The sequence below is a fragment of the Microplitis demolitor genome, chromosome 5 (assembly GCF_026212275.2).
Source record: "Microplitis demolitor isolate Queensland-Clemson2020A chromosome 5, iyMicDemo2.1a, whole genome shotgun sequence".
Classification (NCBI taxonomy): Eukaryota; Metazoa; Arthropoda; class Insecta; order Hymenoptera; family Braconidae; genus Microplitis; species Microplitis demolitor.
In genome coordinates, this window is record NC_068549.1 from 67,574 (window position 1) to 87,527 (window position 19,954).

At 25.7% G+C, this 19,954-nt stretch overlaps 1 protein-coding gene across 4 annotated transcripts; it reads left to right on the forward strand.

Annotated features, from left to right (window-relative positions):
• Positions 1 to 199: 199 nt before the first annotated feature.
• Positions 200 to 19,723, forward strand: LOC103575258 (whirlin). Of its 4 annotated transcripts, XM_008554972.2 has the most exons (16): positions 200 to 332; positions 5,651 to 6,090; positions 6,157 to 6,461; positions 6,924 to 6,935; positions 8,169 to 8,299; positions 10,573 to 10,896; positions 10,978 to 11,210; positions 11,291 to 11,594; positions 11,658 to 11,717; positions 13,118 to 13,275; positions 13,633 to 13,711; positions 13,995 to 14,108; positions 17,110 to 17,313; positions 18,503 to 18,808; positions 18,885 to 18,963; positions 19,078 to 19,723. In XM_008554972.2, the coding sequence occupies exons 2-16, from the start codon at positions 5,669 to 5,671 to the stop codon at positions 19,218 to 19,220; spliced, it is 2,874 nt and encodes a 957-aa protein (XP_008553194.1). In that variant the 5' UTR covers positions 200 to 332; positions 5,651 to 5,668; the 3' UTR covers positions 19,221 to 19,723. The 4 variants fall into 4 exon arrangements, with proteins under 4 accessions (XP_008553194.1, XP_053595412.1, XP_053595411.1 ...); XM_053739437.1 differs by lacking the exon at positions 17,110 to 17,313; XM_053739436.1 differs by lacking the exon at positions 6,924 to 6,935.
• Positions 19,724 to 19,954: the final 231 nt, after the last annotated feature.

Sequence of the window (19,954 nt, forward strand, 5' to 3'; positions counted from 1 at the left end):
AATGGCATTTTGTTGTATTATACTCGAGTAGTCGGGCGACAAAGAGCTCAGACTCAGACTCAGACTCAGACTCATGCTCATGCTCATGCTCATGCTCAGGGCTTGGGGCAGTTTGGGGGCTCGGGGGTTCGAGTTGGTACTATGGTACTTGGTAACTTGGTAATAACATCAGACAGTAGTCAGTTCTCAGTCGTAAACTCAAAGCCGCCCTGTGAGGCTGCGATGCGCTTCATTAATTTTAATAATTGCGTTCTGCGCTCGCGTTTCGCGACGTTTGTTAAATTAATAACGAACGGAGGACGTGAATTTATTTATTTACAATCATGAGAGATGTAAGTCTATTTTATTATTTATTTTAAATAATAATAATTTAATTTAATTTAATTTTTTTTTATAAAAATTATTAAATAAACAATAAATAATCGATATTATTTATTTAATAATATAATTAATAACAAGGTTAAATGACTGCACCCTCGACACAATTTTTTTGCAGTTTAACATCGCGTGTTCATACATAACATACCCGCATATACATTCTTGGATTTTATTTAAACATTATTATTATTATTATTATTATTATTATTATTATTATTTATTTTATTTCTTTACGTGATTATAATCGTGTGTGTTTACTTTTGAATAAATAATTTTTTTTTATGAGCTTAAAATTATTAAGAGTTAACAGTATTGTTATATTATTGATTTGGTTGTGTTGTATGTTTATAACAGTAGGGGATAAATATTTTGAAATATAATAATGAATATTCGTTCGATTGATGACCACGAAAAATGTACAAGCGCCACGATAACCTGATAACCGAGTTTCTAGCACGCGCCCTCTTTTTTATCTATCTTTTTTCTATCTTTATTTCCTACTATTTTAAATTGTATTATTACATTATATTACTAGTTTTGTATGATGTATCAATGTATTAATGTATAATCCTTTTCGGTTACCATTTTACAGCAATCATTAAATGATACTTTACACGGTATATATATATTTATAAAAAGAATGAAAAAAAAGGGAATAATAGAAAAGCATCAGTGTCATTCTCATTTGTTCATAGAGATTGTGTAAATCGAATAAATAGATTTATAGATATAAATACAATGAGCCTATTTCACCGCGATGTAATTACAATTATTCTCTCCAATACTTGTTGGTTTTGTTAGTCATGTTAATTGATAATAATCTAGTTATAACTATTATTTTTATCAATCGGAATATTAAAAAAATAATAAAAGTAAACTTAACTTGAAAGAAAAATTAATTGAAAAAAAAACCTTTTTTTTTGGAGAAATAAAGAAAAAAAAAGCCTGAGGTAAAATTTGACTCTGAACTAAAGTCTACTGTTTCCATTAGACCGAGCAATTGCCTTTAAACCTATTCTTCTCATGTTTTTTTTTTTTCGTTTTATTTAGAAGAACCTCATAACGGTTGAAAAAACTCAATATAAAGTGCTTAGTTTTTTTTTTTTATTCTAAAGTTTGACCAAATATACATTTTAACCAAAAATATTTCACCAATTTTTTTTTTTATTTTATTGGCGTTTGAAATAATAAAATACGCAAGAAAATAAACAATACATAAACAATATATAAAAGTTATATGTGTGTGTGTGTGTGTGTGTGACTAGATGTATGAATATTGAAATATGCTGATATAAAAAGGTGTCAGCTTATTTATCTCTTTCTTTATCATTCTTTATAGTAATTTTTGTTAAAAATAAATAAAAAAAAAAAATGATATTATTGGTCAGGACGACACTCGTAGTTGTTGTATCGTCAGTCCTCGACCTCGTCGACGTTACGATCGATCGATATGACCAGAAAGCTTTACTCGTACAGAAGAGATAGCGTGATAGATGGTAGAAATTGAAACGAATTAAATTTATGTACAACAATTATTTTAATATTTTTAATGTCACGACAAAATTTTTTTATAAGCGTATTCATTGAGATATTTACTATTGTTTTTTCCTTTTTCTTTTACAAAAAAGTCATTGAATTATTATTAATTTCTATTTGAATAGTGTATAAAATAAAATAAAAAAAATTAAACAAATTGACAGAAAATAATGCTTTGATTATGATAACTTTATAACTTATAACGAATTCTAGCATGCAAAATAGTATTTTTAGACATGACATTAACGCGTAAACATACATCAAAATGTCAGTAAGGGATGTATATAGTTTTATATATATGTTCATGTCGACAATAGTACAGTAAAAGAAATTTCGATTTGCACGCACGAAATGGTAACACAAAAAGAATACCAAACGTGACAGGAAATTGGCTTGTCTATCTTTTAGAAATGTCAACCTGATTGCCTTTTTACAACTTTAATACTATATATTACTCCCTCCTCGAATTACCATCAAACAATTCAATCAATTTTTTACTTTCATTTTTATTTTAATTTTTTTTTTTCTATATTTACATATTAGTTACTTAAAAACTTTACTTTATTTAAACTAGAACAAAAAAAAAATTTAATTACACCAAAAGAAGCCTTATGTTATAACAGAGTATATCTAATTCTGTGTAATATGTGTTAATGTTTTGATGTTTATTTTTATATTTTATCAGATGACCGAAAACAAATAAGATTTTAAATGATGACATATATCAATCAACAATCACATATAATTTTCATTTTTTTACTTGTATATACGATTTACATAATAGTAGATTGATTATAATTTACAAATTATTAACTGTCAAATTATATATATTGTCGTTTAATGAGTATACATACTATCAACTAACGTACCAAGTAATAAAATCAACGGCAAGAGCGACACTGCCTTTATTTGTGTGTGTGAAGCTTCCAGTATAATCAGCAACTGATAATCAATTACTCATCAATAAATAGACGAAACAAAAGCAAAAAAAAAAAGAATTAAAACAATAATAATAACAAGATGATCTATGTATAAACCTATTGGAATACCATATTATCAGGACCTAATTTTATATACAATAAATCGATTGACCCTTTGTCTTCCTTTACCCATTCCCGAATAGTAATATTAAGTGCAATAAGACACTAATGTCCAATTCAATATATTTTAATTTCATATTCTATTAGTAATAATATTTATTCCACTAATATAAATTTATACCTCATTTGCGGATAAAATTTTAACTGTTTTTGTTCAAGTAACCAAAGCCTTGTAAATAATAAATGACAAAAAATCTTTGATATCTTAACTCTATCGTTATAATATACATATCTATCAAATGGAGTTTCTAACAATACTTTTTAAAGTAAGAATGTATTCTGAAGGTTTTACTGATCATTTAACCGCACACATGGTGTTACTACATCCAATGTCTAAGACCTAGTGAATATTATATATATATATATATAGTAACAAGTTTAAGTGAAATTTTTATACTTATAGATATGTAAGAGCCAGAGCTATAAGTGAAGTAGAAGCAAAATAGATAAGAGATAAAAAAATGAATAAACTAAGAGACGAGTAATGAGAAATTAGCCTATATACTACCATTGGATAGAATATCCTCCAAATGAAATATTCCTACTGCAGTATTCAAACTCAAAACACGCGATTATCTTATAGATAATACTTATTATTTATCTATTAATCTATTCATTCATTTTTATAAACAAGTATAAAAATATTTGAATTGTCAATAAATCGATGATTAATATTTTTTAAATAATAGAGATACTATTTGCTCTATCTTTCTGCTTTTTATGTATATGTGTATTTATATGTTTTACTATCATCATCATTATTATTATTATTCTAAATAATAATAGTAAATAGTTATTTCTATTTATAACTCGGGTTATATTTTTGGTACGTCCACTTTGGAGCATCATTGATTTCACGTTGCCTAGTGTAGTTTAAGAGGCAGAACACGCGGTTAATTCTCACGAGAGCGCTCGCGTCGTTTAAACAAACCACGTTAGACAAGAGATTGTGACCTACAACAAAAATCTCTTCTTTTTTTTTTTTTTTTTTTTTTTTTTTTTTTTAAATATTTAATTGGTAAAAGTATGATGCTTTTTAATTTTTTTTTTTACTAAACGATAATTTAACATATACCTATATAAGAATCCTAAGTTTTTTTATACATGATAAATATTTTTTATTTTGTAGAAATACTAATTTAATTCGAATATCTAAAATATATAGAATCAAAATTAAAAAATAAAATCAAGCTGATGCTTAGATGAACCACAGAATTATTGACTTTTTTTGTAATATGTAGAATAAGTGATATTCAATTGTATACATACATATATATACAATCGATATTTTAGTGATTATATATATATATATATATATATATATATATATATATATATATATATATATATATATATATAAAAGAGGATGTATGCATATGTTTTATACATGTATATGGATATGTGAGTAGGTTATTCAAGAGCCTCGGTTATTGATATGACCACGTGCTTTGTATCAGGTATATCATCTTTAAAGATCATATATATATATATACCAGTAAGCTACTTTCTTATGATTATTAGTAAAACTGGCCCTATTACTATTATTACTATTATTATTACTGCTATTCCTACTAACTAGCATGTTGATAATTTAAGAGAGTATTGTATCATTTTCAAGGTCGTATATTTTAATGTATATACATCTCTGTAAAATTGAATTTTTTTAGTTTGTTAAAATGAATTTTAAACTAATATTAATTAAAAAATATTTTGATAAAAAATTTTATGTATAAAATAAAAAAAAGTATTAGAGAAAATGAATAAATAAATAAATAAAAGTAAAAGCTCGGCCATGGCCATTAAAGAATTATCAGGGCGGACGTAGGTGGAAACAGCAGGAAGTCATCCAATTACGATTATACAAGCTCTGTAAAGATCGCGATCTGAGATTCGATGTATCAACGTCACGGCAGGTACTCTATTGACCCCCTGTCGAGTGACAAAGACCCAGTGTACGAGTAATTTTATCCTAGTCATTAAAAAATATTAATAAACATATAAATACTTATAAAATAATAAAATAGCTTTTACTTAATTGCATATATTTATATTATATAAATATCAGCATTTATATGTGCACAACTTTATTTCCCTTGGTTAATTAATTAATTAAATTTATTACATATGTATTATATATCTAACTATCTATCTATAAGGGCATATATAATATAATATAAATATAAATTAAAAATAGTTTTAATAGTACTTTAAGTGTAAGAATAAACAATAAAAAACCAATGCGACAAGTTGTTTGCCGTTGTTTGCGCCGTGCCAAATTTTACTCCGAGACATATTATTGAGACAGACAGACAGTCAACTGAATCAACTGAATCAACTGAATCAACTGAATCAATTGAATCAATTGAAAATACAGAGTAGTAGCCGAAAAACCCAGGGGATTCCCCGATATTTCGTAGACGTGCCAATTGCCAGCACAATTAGCTATTATTATCTCAATATAAAACTTTATTTTTATTTTATATATATTCAGGGTGTGTATAAGTAATAATATAATAATGTATAGCTGTAAGCTGTGTTTTTTGTTTTTCATTTTTTTTTTTTTTTTTATCATAAATCTTATATAAATTTTCGTATAAATAAATAAAAAATTTAATAATAATAATATGATTGCATAGATCTGATTGTCAAAAAAAATGGCAAGTAGTACGGAGGATTACGGTTCGGAGCTCCAAGAATTACAGTGGGGTGGTGTTGGTGGTGGTGGTGGTGGTAGTGGTGGTGGCGGTGGTTCATCAACGCACTTTTTACGTAGCAGTACTAATTTGTTGAGAAATACTGGGGGCAGTAGTACTGTTGGTTATTATGAAGCTGAAGATTTGGAGCCGATTGGTGGTAGTGGTAGTGGTGGTAGTAGTGGTGGTGGTAGTGGTGGTGGTAGTGGTAGTAGACACATCGGACAAAATAGAGGTTACTACAGTCCTCCAGGTACTAGCTATACTATTGTAGAAAGACCACCGAGTGCACCCCATCATCACTCATCTCATGCGACACCTTATCGACATCGGAGTCATACCACCGGTACCAGTGGTGCTATTTCACCTGAACAAGTTTTACGGTAAAAAAATATCAAATAAATTAAATATTAATTAATAACATAATATAATATAAAATAATTTATCAGAATTTTTAACAACGGAGTGGCTGAAAGAAGACAAAATGAACGTAGAACACCAGCATCAAGCCCAGCAAGTGTATCAGCATTACGTGGTGCTAATACAACATCATATTCATCATCATCATCATCAGCAGCAGCAGCAGTAACAGGAGGAATACAAACAGTTGCAACAAGTCCGTCATCACAATCCTCATCAGTACCACAAGCTTTGAGTCTTCAAGAGCTGACTGTACGGACTATAACAATGACACGTGATCCACCAGATTCTCATCATGGATTTGGTATTTGTGTCAAGGGTGGTAAAGATGCAGGTAAATAAAAAATAATAATAATAATAATAATAATAATAATAATAATACATATACATACATATATTATTTCACTTTATTTACTTCTTCTTTTTTTTTTTTTTTAAGTGATTTATAAATTATTTTTTATTTATATTATAACACATATTACTTGCTATTTTATTATTAATTTGCTTTTCATATTTACTTAATTTTTATAAAAAATAAAATTAAAACAAACGAAAACATACATTAAGCTAAACGATCTCTTGAATCGATTATTATAATTATTTTTAATTAATCTAAGAGATTGTTTATTATTTAAGCCGAAAAAAAATGTTTTAAATACTATAATAATATTCATATTAAAGATAATGATTCGAGAGTTCAATTAGCTTCTGAGTTGTCTTTAGTCTGTATTAAAGTGAAGCAATGTCATCATAAATCACTGCCAATGTATTTCTGTTCTTTCTCGCTGTACCCCAGAAGCGCAGTCAGGTAAACATAATATCACACACGCGAGTTGTTGTTGTTTTTGTTGTTGTTGTGGTTGTTGTTATTATTTTTGTTTATTATATTTATTAAAAATCCATTATTAAAATTAATAATAATGTTGATGAATTTTTTTATCATCATTTTTTTTTATTCATGGCTACTGAGTTGCATGATTTATCAAAAGGGGTTATTTTGATTTTTAATAAATTATACACTTATTAAAATAATTGTCAAAAATAAGTTAACAGATTACTTGAAAATAGTATTATCAGAAAATTTATTTAATTTAAATGAATATATATGTTGATTTTTTTAAGTAAACTTAAATTATAACAATAAAAACCAGAATTATCCCTCATTAAAATTTAACAAATAAAATAGCACTGCATGAAAATATCGATAATATATCACAAATAAAATAAAATATATTAAACGAATTATTTATTGTCATGTTTATATTATATATATATATATATATATATATATATATATATATATATATATATATATATGAGTTTAAAATAAAGAAAACAGTTAGTTTATTATTTAAGTAATTGTTAGTCTTTAAAAAATAAATTAATCACAGCAATAATTTTCTCATGTTTCTGAGGGATTTAAACTATTCACTCTCTCTTGCATTGATAATTAATTAAAACCGTGCCTGTTGCCCATCAGAAATTCGTCAGCCTCGAGAGATTGTCACTAAACTTACTACGAATAATCAATTTCATTTTTTTTTTCTAATCAGCCTAAATTTTTATAATAAATTTTGTTTTTTAAGTACATCTCGTCTTACAGCATGTGCTAAATCACCGATTAAAAATATATATGAATTACGTGCATGCCATTTTTTTTTTTAATAATAATAATAATAATAATAATAATTTATTGATTTGAAAATTATGATCTGAGTATTATATTAATCGTGATAATTAGTGCTGACATAAATAATCCTTGGTATGTCCCTGTAAAGGGTGGGTGGTGGGTTGAGTGTGTTAATAGCTGTTGTTAAGAGAGATGAATATATGAAAGATGAAAAGATAATTAGTGGACACTTGTGAAAAAAAAAAGTGAATCCGTTTAATGATAATGCGGGCTACTGGTGGTGGTGATAGTCCTAGTAATACTATATGTACAGTGTTACTAGTAGTATGTGGGTTGAGTGACATTTAAATTTCCTTAATAAATCTATATTATTATTATTATTATTATTATTATTATTATTGTTGCTTATAGGTGTAGGAGTTTATATTTCAAGGGTTGAAGAAGGCTCTGTTGCTGAAAGGGCTGGATTAAGACCAGGCGATACTATTTTGGAAGTCAATGGAACACCATTTCGTGCTGTTACTCATGAAGAAGCGCTTAAGGTATTTTTTTAATAATTAATTATTATTTCATAAACAAAATATATTTCAAAGAGTTATTTGAAATAAGTAACACTTTAATGTATTCGAAAAAGATGGAAAAAAAAAAACAATTTAATATTCAGTGATATTAATTATTAATTATTGGATTTTTCAAGATACAGAAATTAATTATTGATAATCCTCATAGAATATTAAATCATTTAATTTAAAAAGAACGATTTTAAATTAATTATAAAAAGTTTTAATAATGGTAATAAATTATTTACTAATAATTACGTGGTGTTATTAAAAATTATTTAAAAAAAAAGAAAAAAAAACGGTAATAAAAGAGTAAAGAAGCTCAGGAATTGATTGTAAATGACAAGGAATTCAATACTCGTCACGCTCTTGTGGATTTTTCGTTTGACAAAGCTAAAGCATGACAATAGCTCATCATCCACTATCGGAATAGTTTAGTGATGACGTACATAAAAGTAAGAAAGAGAAATAAGTAACTAACATAAGTTAAATCTATACGAAAAAAATAAAAAAAAGTTGACGATTTATTTATTTATTTATTTTTTTTTTTTTTTTTTTGTACTGGAATACAAAAATATGTGTATGCTGCAGTAACAACAATTTATAGTACAAGTTTAATTTAAACTATTTATATAGTTTCATTGATATAAGATATTAATAATAAATGAAAATATAAACTGTTTTATTTTATGTAGTAAGATAAAAATAAAATTTTATAATGATTGTCAATAGATGTATGTCAACCCTGGCCTATAGTTTGTTAACTCCTACGTTTTAAATCGATTGCTATGAACAATGCAAATTACTATTGAGCTGTCGTCAACTGCTACAGACTTTTCCATAAGATTAATTATTATTATTATTATTGACTAAACGTAAATTTTATTAATTTTTATAATAATTATTTATTATACAATTGTTTCTTTAATATAAAAACTTAGAACAAAAAAAAAAATAAATAACAATATTTTGGTACTAAAAATGATTACAAAAAGTTTTTACATATTTTACTTAAATATTATAATAGGAATGACCTAAAATTGGTATATTCACCCTGACAAGTGGTTTTCTATCTTGAATAAGAAAACCGGCGCCAGGATTCTCGTCGTCCCCGGTACACACGCGTTATATTCACTGTCAACATAATTTATATTTTTTCTTTCAACAGTATATACTCTTATCTCTATATAATATTATTCTACTACGTTACAATATCCTTTAATATATCTTAAATAAAAATAGTTAACTTTTATTTTTCCTATTGTACCCTTAAAACATTGTTTTATTGTTTTTTGCTGTTGTCTATCATTTGTGTTAATCATTTAACCTAATTAAATTAATAATACAAAAATGAATTTAACCGGCAAATGCAATAAAAGTAGTATTATCAGTTTAATGTTAAGTGTATATAATATCAGAGAAAATAATATTCTCTGAGAATATAAAGGGCGCAAACTCCAGACATTGATCTATAAATTCAAAGGATACATTGGCTATTTTATTTTTTTTCTCTTTTCGTTATTATAATTTTAATATAAAACTTAAAAATTAAATTATTATAAAAATTAATTAAATTAATGATATTATTCTGATTAAAATTAAATGACATATATGTTCCTCTAGAATTTCATTTAAATTTATTCATGGATCATGTAAATCATAAAATAATACCTTAGATAACAATAGAATAGAATTCAAGCAATTCTACGCGCCAAATGTTCACTATACTATCTATAATGATAATTATAATATTTATTTATTTTTTTCGTAAAATGTTTTGGTTGATTCATAAAACATTGAAATTAAATAAAAAGAAAAAAATAATTGATAAATGATTTTTATTGACATTAATTTGATTGTTGGAGTAAATTTAACCCAAAAGATTATCTTGATAGTTGAAGAAGATATAGAAACTAATCAGGGATTGGAGTCAGGTCAAGGATAGGCAGGATGTGACGTCACGGGTAGCAGTAGTCTGGAAATCGATATTTGTGTGGGAATATTATTGCGTCACTTTTGTGACTTGACTCTACTCTGCTCCTTTTACAGTTCATTTAGCAATGTTTTTTTTTTCCTTCTTTAATTTATTACTTTGTCAGTCAATTTAAAACCCTATTTGATATTCAAAGCTCTAAAAGCTCTTTTAAAATTTTATTTCGCGTAAATAAATTAAAAAAAATATATATAAACGTACACTAATTTAAATAAAAAATAATTAATGTAATTAAAAAATCTTGATATTTTTATTAATATAGATGTTAAAGTCATGTAGAACACTAAGTATGACTGTACGTGGACCGGCATTAGATCCACGATGCCGTGGAGGTCATCCAATATGGTCAACAGGATCGGGAAGACAACAATCCTGCTCGTGGATGGATCGTCAAGGTCGTCCAGCATCACCACCTCCTTTGCATCCACGTGACTCACGACATGGATCACGAACTCGTAAAGTTGAGCTTTGTATTGAACCCGGACAATCATTGGGTCTGATGATACGTGGTGGACTGGAATATGGACTGGGAATTTATGTTACTGGTGTTGATAAAGATAGTGTTGCCGATCGTGTTGGTCTTTTGGTAAATTTTATAAATTTTTAATCATAATAGTAATACTAATAAAACTTAAATTTATATTAATTTTTTTTGTTTTAAAAATAGGTAGGTGATCAAATAATACAAGTTAATGGTACAAGCTTTGAAGAAGCAACACATGATGAAGCTGTTGAAATTCTTAAAACAAATAAACGTATGAGTTTAGTTATAAGAGATGTTGGTAAAGTACCACATTCATGTACAACAAGTAGACCTGTTGTTGTTCCAAGATATCATAATCAAACTGATCATGATCCACAGTCAATATTAGAAAGTCCAGGAAATCATCCACCTAGTCCGTAAGTTGTTAATATTAATTATTATTTATATTAAATATATATATATATTTTTTTTTTATTTTTTATTTTTATTATATAAGAACGAATACAAGTGATTGGAGGAATCGTGGAGTACATACTGTAGTATCATCAGCAACAGCGGCAATGGTTGAAGAAAAAGCACGAGTTGTTTTAGCCCGTAGCGAGCGTGCTGCATTAACACAATTAATTGGTGACTATAGAAATCGTCGATTAAATATTGAGGATCTTGTTGCTAATCTTGCAGATTTACTCAATACACAAGAGAAATTGACACTGCTTACAGAATTACGTGAAATAATTGATGGCAAAGATCGAGCCATTTTTGATGATCTTGTTTATCGTCCAAGAACTTTTACAGCAAAAGTAAGTATTTTTTTTTTTCTTTCTTTTGATTTTAATTATCATTTAAAATATAATATTTTACAGAGGAAAGGTGATAGAACACATTCAGATCTTATTGTAACACCTTCAATACATGATTTATCAGTAAGTTTTTACCAAAATATAAATTTTAAGTGTAAAATAAATATTTTAATATATAGTACATAATCACAGCAATTATAATGATAAAATTCCTCAATAACCCACTAACAATAAAAACTAGTAGATTTAATAAATTTCAAATTAGATTTCCTTTCTTGTTTCTGTCTTTTTCTGTCTCTTTTTGTACACACATACACATACACTTATGTGTCTCCTAGTTGGAATTAACACTCCTTATGTATTTTATTTTTATCACCTTTACACGCATAATATAAATATTAGATTTAAAACAACGATAAACTATATTGATAATAAATTAGATAAATGGATAATTTTATAAAATCTGATTATTAATTTTTTTAGTTAAAAATAAAGTTATTAATAATAATTTATTATTATTATTATTATTATTATTATTATTATTATTATTATTATTATTATTATTATTATTATTATTATTATTTTTCTAATTAGTGTAGAAATTTTAATTAGTGAAAGTGGTTTTAACTGAAGATTAATTAAAAAAACAAAGTTTGATAAAACTTGTTATCTGGAGTGCTGCGATTGACTAATTATTAATAATATTATTATTATTTTTATTTAATATTTTTTTGAATGTTGCATGAAATTTTTTTTTTAAAACCTCATAAACTATTAATTTATAGTTGATCGAAATTATAATAATCGAATGATTAATTAAATTTATTTTGAACGCTTCAATATGCTTGCAAGTGCTTTTATTGTCTCAAATTTATTGATACATTAACATACGTATTGTCTATTGATATTTCAATTTAAAGATATTTAAAAATAATTTTAGCTTTTAAATTACGCTTCATTATGTCCTTATATATTACAAGAAAAAGGAAAAAAAAATCATATAATAAATAAATATCCTATTTCAAAAACATTTTTAACAAGAAAAATATTTTTTTTCCCCTTTTTGAATTTGCCTGAGCTTTGCTGACTTTTTTTTTGTTGCCGCGCATTCAAGTGCAGAAAAATTATTTATTAATTTAAAAAATTCTCGCGTGACTTTTTAAAATTTTCATTTAATTTATATTAATAAAAGTACCTAAAGTCTCAAAGCTCATGCAAGCCCTAAGATGAAATAAAAATAATATGTAATACTGTTGGCATGGCGGAATCGGTTTATCAACTCTTGACATGGCAGAAGAATTTACTCGGACATTGATGACTCTAGATGATTTACAATTATTAATATATAATGTATATTTATACATATATAAGTTGTAACTGACAACTATTACGAAGGCTTTTGAGAAGTGTGATGTACTCGGTTTTTCCGAGTTTGGGTGACATAAACCACAGATAGATTATTAAAAATAAAATAGCCAGCTCTGATACCGGTTATTGTGTCTTTGTGTTATGATTTGCCTTAGAGGGGTGCCCAGACCGGATCATGCTGTCGTCCAGGACGACTGTTGGACCTCGAGGGAGATCCTCTGGGTGTAACTGGTCCACTGCTACCTCGGGATAACCAGGAATACAGGTCACCGAGCGAGGACAGCGGTCTTGGTTCTGATATGCCTCGTACGAGGTCCGCCAATACACTTTTTATTTATAACATCTCAAATCTTGTCTACTTTTATTTGTCTTTATTTAAATTATAAAAACTCAATATAAAACTACATAAGTTGCCATTGAGAGTCTCGAGAATACGTTTTAATTATTATTTATTGCCACAGCTAACTTTTTAATTAATTAATTTATTTTTTTTTTTTTTTATACTTATATTAATTGTCTATGACTAAATAAAATTTTATATATTTATAAAAATATAAATGATGAATAAACGTTTTCACGAGGAACTCGATAAATATAAATAAAGAGGAAAAAAATAAAATAAAATAAATAATAATTAAAGGATGTGGTTAGAAAATTTTGGATCTTCCAGGGCTGGATGCAGACACACACAGCATCAAGTTGCCACATCTGATCTTACACTCTCTAATGATGACGAGTACGACAATCAGGTACAATTAAATGTCAATCAGATGACAATTTAAAGGCAGAGACAAGTTGGGAAAAATTATTTTCTATAATTAAAAAAAAAAGTCGCGCGAGATGAAATTGTTTATTTTTATTAATCATTAAATCAAATCATTGTTTTATCTTTATTTATTTATTTATTTATTTAGTATTATTTTTTTTTATTTTATTTATTTTTTTTTTTTTTTTCAAAATTACATATGAAATTACATTAAATAAAAATTTGAATAAATATATATGTTTATACATACATGTTTTTCATTACAGGATTATGATGATGAAATAGATAACGATCGAGGTAGAAGACACAGCTCACCAGGTGGATCGAGAGGTAATCCCCGTGATTATTCTTCTCATCATCACTTACATCCAGATAATTTGGTAAAAATTTATAAATAAATATTTATTATTTTTGAAATTATTAGTTTATAATCATAGAAACCGTGTGACATTTTAAATTAGTAGTTATGTAGTTATATAGTCTTAATTGGCAAATTTTTAAGTTAATTAATAATAAATGACATTAAAAGATATATATAATTAAATGGAGACTTAATAAATTATTTTAATTGTATTTAAAATAAATCAATTTATTATAGAGTTGTAATAAGTTATAATAAAAATGGTGTTAGTGGTGTTAATAGTATACTATAAGTAGTATAGAAAGATAACAATAAAATTAAGTGCAAGTCTAAGAAAAAAATATATATATATAAAACGTTTTCCTGAAGGTGAACGTTTTCATGATCGTACCATTGTTTTTTTTTTTTTTTATTCATTTTATTAACTTTCGTCCACATATCAAGTATCTACAGGCAACGATAAAAAAAATTTTTTATTTTAATGGAAAATATTAATAATTTCTGCATATTTATTATATATATTTGTAAATTAAAAGGAAAGAGTATATTATATATATTATTAAAATATAATAGATGAAGGTGAAATTAACAGAATTTTCGCGATTCGCAATTCGCTCGAGTAAGTTTATTGTAGAAAGTGAGAGAACTGATTTATTGTTATTTATTTTCAATTTTTTAGTTTTTTTATATAAATATATTAACATTAAAACTTTAAAAATTAAATTATTTACTAACAGGTATTTTGTAATTTAAACCTCAACACAAGATATTTATTTAATTATTTTTTATTTCATGTATTATAATAATATATTAAAATAAAAATAACAATTTTAGTTAGCTTGTAAAAAAATGAAATCTTATTTATTCATAAATACACATTTAATTTTAACTATAAAAAAATAATACTAGCAATTACATTATTTACAAATTAACACTAAAATAGACCTATGATGTTTATAAATTACATGATTGAAAAGAAAAAAAATAATAATATGAATTTTTATAATATAGGTACAGTAGCATAATAATATGATAATATAATAATTTATAAAATAAATAGTAAATATTAAATAATAAGATTATGGATTGTATTAAAGTTTGTCTTGAATAGCTTGTCGTAATTCTTCGGTAGCTTTAGCAACGTCTTGAACCTGTCTAGCCGTATGTGTGTCTACACGTATGACACAGTGTTGAATTGTTGAATTAGATCGTCTAACAGAGTTACCACTACCGAATTTAGGCCGTGGAATTTTAACTCGTTGCACATCGCTCAACCATGACTCCATTATTATTATTATTTTAATAATAATAATAATAATAATAATAATAATAATAATAATAATAATAACAATAGCAGCTACTCGGTTAGTCTAAATAACAAAAATAATAATAATTATTATTATTTTAAAATTATCTTGTCATTATTTAAGTAAATAGAAATTATTTAATTAAAAAAAAAAAAAAAAAAATTATATAAGGATTTTAAATCCATACGTTGCCATATAGTAACAATCGTTCATCTCTCTTATAAGTCTTAAAACGTGAAACCGGTTAAAAATATATGATATAAATATATATATATATATATTTTCTTCCCAGGCTCGAGATTGTGTACCGTATTGGAAATACAGTTACTTCTATATACATATCTTTATATATTTTGTAAATAATTTATATTCTTGTTAAATAATGAAAAATATTAATAATAATTTAAAAGCTCCAAGTAAAATACAAGCAAAAGAACAATTTTTAAAATTTAATTTAATCGAAAATAAAAAAATAAAAAAAATAAATATACTTACGAGTAAAAAGTAAATTTTCAAACCATGAAATAGTATAAATTTTTTTAAATAACAATAATAATTATAAACGTTATAATATAACCTTTTAAATGTAGACAGGATAAGACTAAATAATTTTAACAGAGTCTTAGACTGAGGAAAGACTATGAAAGACTGTGAAAGACTGAAAACTCATGAGTGAGTTGACTTAATGGTTGGTGTATACGTTACCTGTGTATAGTCTTGTTGTTGTTGATGTTGATGTTGTTTATTTTATATACGGATGTAGCAGTTAGCAGTAGTATCAGGGCAGGTAATCTTAACTAAACACTGTGTTGTATTAAACAAGGACCAACTACAATATCAATAATAGAACACTTGTTCAACAAAGATAGAGTTTAGTATTTTATGGTATAAGTCAGTGTTAAAGGATAGAGAATATAAACGTTAAGGATAAAATGAGAAAGAGAAAGGAGAGTGAGTAAATAAGAGTAAGAAATATATATATATATATTTATAGTGTTTAACATTGTTGCCAAGTTTTCACATTACATTAACAAAAATTGTCACTAATATTACAGAAACGTTTTTTATTTTATTTATCAACATAATTGACACTATTGTAGATGCGGAAGACTATTACATATTTTTATTTTTTTCAGTTATTTTTACAAATAATTAATTTTAATGAGTGGATGTTATTCTCTATTTTTATAATTTAATTTGATACTGGCATTGTATTAAAAAAAAAAAAAAAAAAAAAAAGCGGTCAACTGATAAGCGGATATAGGAAATAATAATGTATGATAAAAAAAAAAATATAATTTGTTTACTGAGAAAAAGCGTGAGTCAATCGGAGAAAGTTTTCTTTTACTTCTTGAAACGTCTGCGCTGATTTAACTTGAATATTTTATTTTTTATTTTTATATTATATCAGTTAAATATCGGGGTCAATTATTATTGTATATTATTTAAAATTTTTTAAAAAAAAACTTTTAAATTTGTTAAATAAGTAAAAAATGTTAAAATGGTATAAAACTTGGTGAAACAGATCAACAGCCACAGATCTACGCCACTTAATTAATACTATACGTATTAATTAATAATGAAAAAATATTTTAATGGGGAATTAATTAAGCAATAATTAATTAATTTATTTAAATAAAAAAATAATATTTATTAGTTATGATTGTTATATTATTGTTGTTGGCGGGTTGGCCCCCGACCATATGTGTATAGGAAAGCGACGGCGGTTGCGAAGGTAGCGACGTCGAGATGATCGGTAATGGCCGTCGCGACCGCGATACCGAGGATGAGGACGAAGGAAGGGAAGAGAGGAGCTCGGAGGGTGGAAGTGTAGGAGGTTTCGGTGGTTGGAGATCACACCTACTTGGTGGTCTTACCCAGCGTGTCAAGTCCTGGTACTGGGGCGCCAGACCCCTCGTAAGTTAGCAGTAGCATCTCCAAGAACTTCCGCACATAATTTTTTAATAAACATCACTTTATTTTATTTTATTATTTATTATTTATTATTAATCAAACTTTTATACAATTTCTTTATCAATCATTATTTTATTTATTTTTTATTAAATACATAATATATATATATATATATATATATATATATATATATATATATATATAAAACCGCACGCTTACGGATGAATGTTGTTTTTTTATCATTTATAAATAATTAAAAGTGGGAAAAAAAAATTTCAAAACTTTATTCTAATTAAAAAAAAAAAAAAGAAAAAAAAACTTGCATTTTTTTATAAAAACAGTTAATGCATGTATTTAGAATTACTATACTAAATGTCTCTATTAAGGCTAGATCTAGTGCTAATTAGACTAGTCAACATAGTCATTGTTTTGTTTTTTATAATTAATAATAATAAAATAATAAATAGATTTGCACCTTAATTGACGTAAAACATTCTTCAACTCTTTTAAATTTATATTTAACTATTAATATTATTAATACAAGTATAAAATTATTATTAATTATTAATTAATGATATTTTTTTTCTTTTCCTTTTTTATATTAATATAAATTACAATAAATTAAGAAGCACGATTGTTTAGATGTCTTGAGCATGCTTTCACACAACACAACAGTACAAAAAAAAAAACCATTAATTGTATAACTTTATTTAAATTTTTTTATTGAGAGTTGAAGAAACAAATGTGCACTTTTTACTAGTTACACAATTAAAATTATAAATAACACACTAAATAGTAATATCATTTATTTATTTTTATAAAACTTTATTTTAAACCTTAAATGGTAACTAAAAGATAATAAAATAAACACCACCACTCTCCGAGCACCAAAAACACCCTACCAAATAAATCTCTATCAGCAAGCATGTCTTGAATATTTTATTATTATCATTATCGTTATTACTATCTATATATACTGTGATTAATATTTTATATATACAACAATGATACTTGAATAAAAAATAAATAAATAAATAAATTAGCACAAAATACTACAAATGCAATAATACAAACTTATAACGTTATTACATTAGTAAGCCTAATAATTATAATTTAAATAATAATCAATTAAAATTATTATTTAAATTATTGAGATAACTAATTGGGGATCGGTATTTTTTAATTTTAATAGGAACTTGCGCACAAATTATCACGAAGTTTTGATATGCAAGAAGCCCAATTACTGGAAGAAGGTGGTGCAACTGGTGGTACTGGTGGTAATTCAAGTGGAAATGGACCACCAAGACGTCATCACAGCGCACAAAGATTAACACGCAATGATATTGCGGATCGACGTGAAAAAGATGGTGCACTTGTTGTACCAGATAATCAGGGTAATTTACGTATTACTGTTAAAAAAACAAAATCGATACTTGGTATTGCTATTGAAGGTGGTGCTAATACTAAACATCCATTACCTCGTATTATTAATATACACGTAAGTTTAATTATTATCATTATTTATTTCAATATTTATTTTTTTTATAATAATAATAATCATAATAATAATTAAGGACAATGGAGCCGCTTTTGAGGCTGGTGGTCTTGAAGTTGGACAATTAATACTTCAAGTTGATGGTCATAAGGTTGAAGGTAAATTAATTGATAAAAAATTTTACTTTATATCATTTTTTTTTTATTATTAATAAAATTTTGATTTATCAATAAGTTAATAATAAAATCAATATAAATAAAAAAAAAAAATAGGACTACATCATCAAGAAGTGGCGCGACTTATTGCCGAATCATTTGCAAGACGTGACCGTAATGAAATTGAGTTCCTGGTGGTAGAGGCTAAGAAAAGTAACTTAGAACCAAAGCCAACGGCTTTAATATTCTTGGAGGCGTAGCAGAAATCTCCCACCTCTGAGCCGGAACCACCGTAAGATTCACAGTCATAACGATGATTTTATGGTTTTATGGTTTTACTATGGCCTCAAAGGTGCTGAGACCTCTTAAACTTTTAACTTATTTTATCATTTGTTCATTTTATTAATAAATCATTTACATAAAAAAATGATTAAAGGGGTAAATACACTCGTTTTGGATTTTTAAAATTTTCAGTTGATACTTAATACATTGTTTCAGAAAGATATTTATTTTATGATTTTTAATACAGTCTGAAAAAATACAATACTACAACAACATTTATAATGTTGATACATAATGTTTTGTACATTGTAAGAGTCATTTTTTTGAGGGCATCTCAAATTCGTATAAATAAATATTTTTATTCATTATCACAGTCTTCATACATCGATGGTTTTGATAATCAATAATTTATTAACATTTTATGCAAATTGTAATCTCTTACTGTATTTCCAAATTTATTAAGTTATAAATTTCTTTACATTGTCGGTAACTAGTGTAGCTAACCTAACTTTTATTTTTTTTCTTAAAAATTAATCGATATTATTTATTATTATTTAACTTTATCATTATGGTTAGTGAAAAAAAAAAAAAAACTATTTATCTATTTATTAAGTACTTATGTAAGTTTAATAAAAAAAATTCTAATAAATATTTAATAATAGTTTCCAAATCCGGCTTATGAAGGTGGGAAAATATAAAAATAAATAAATAA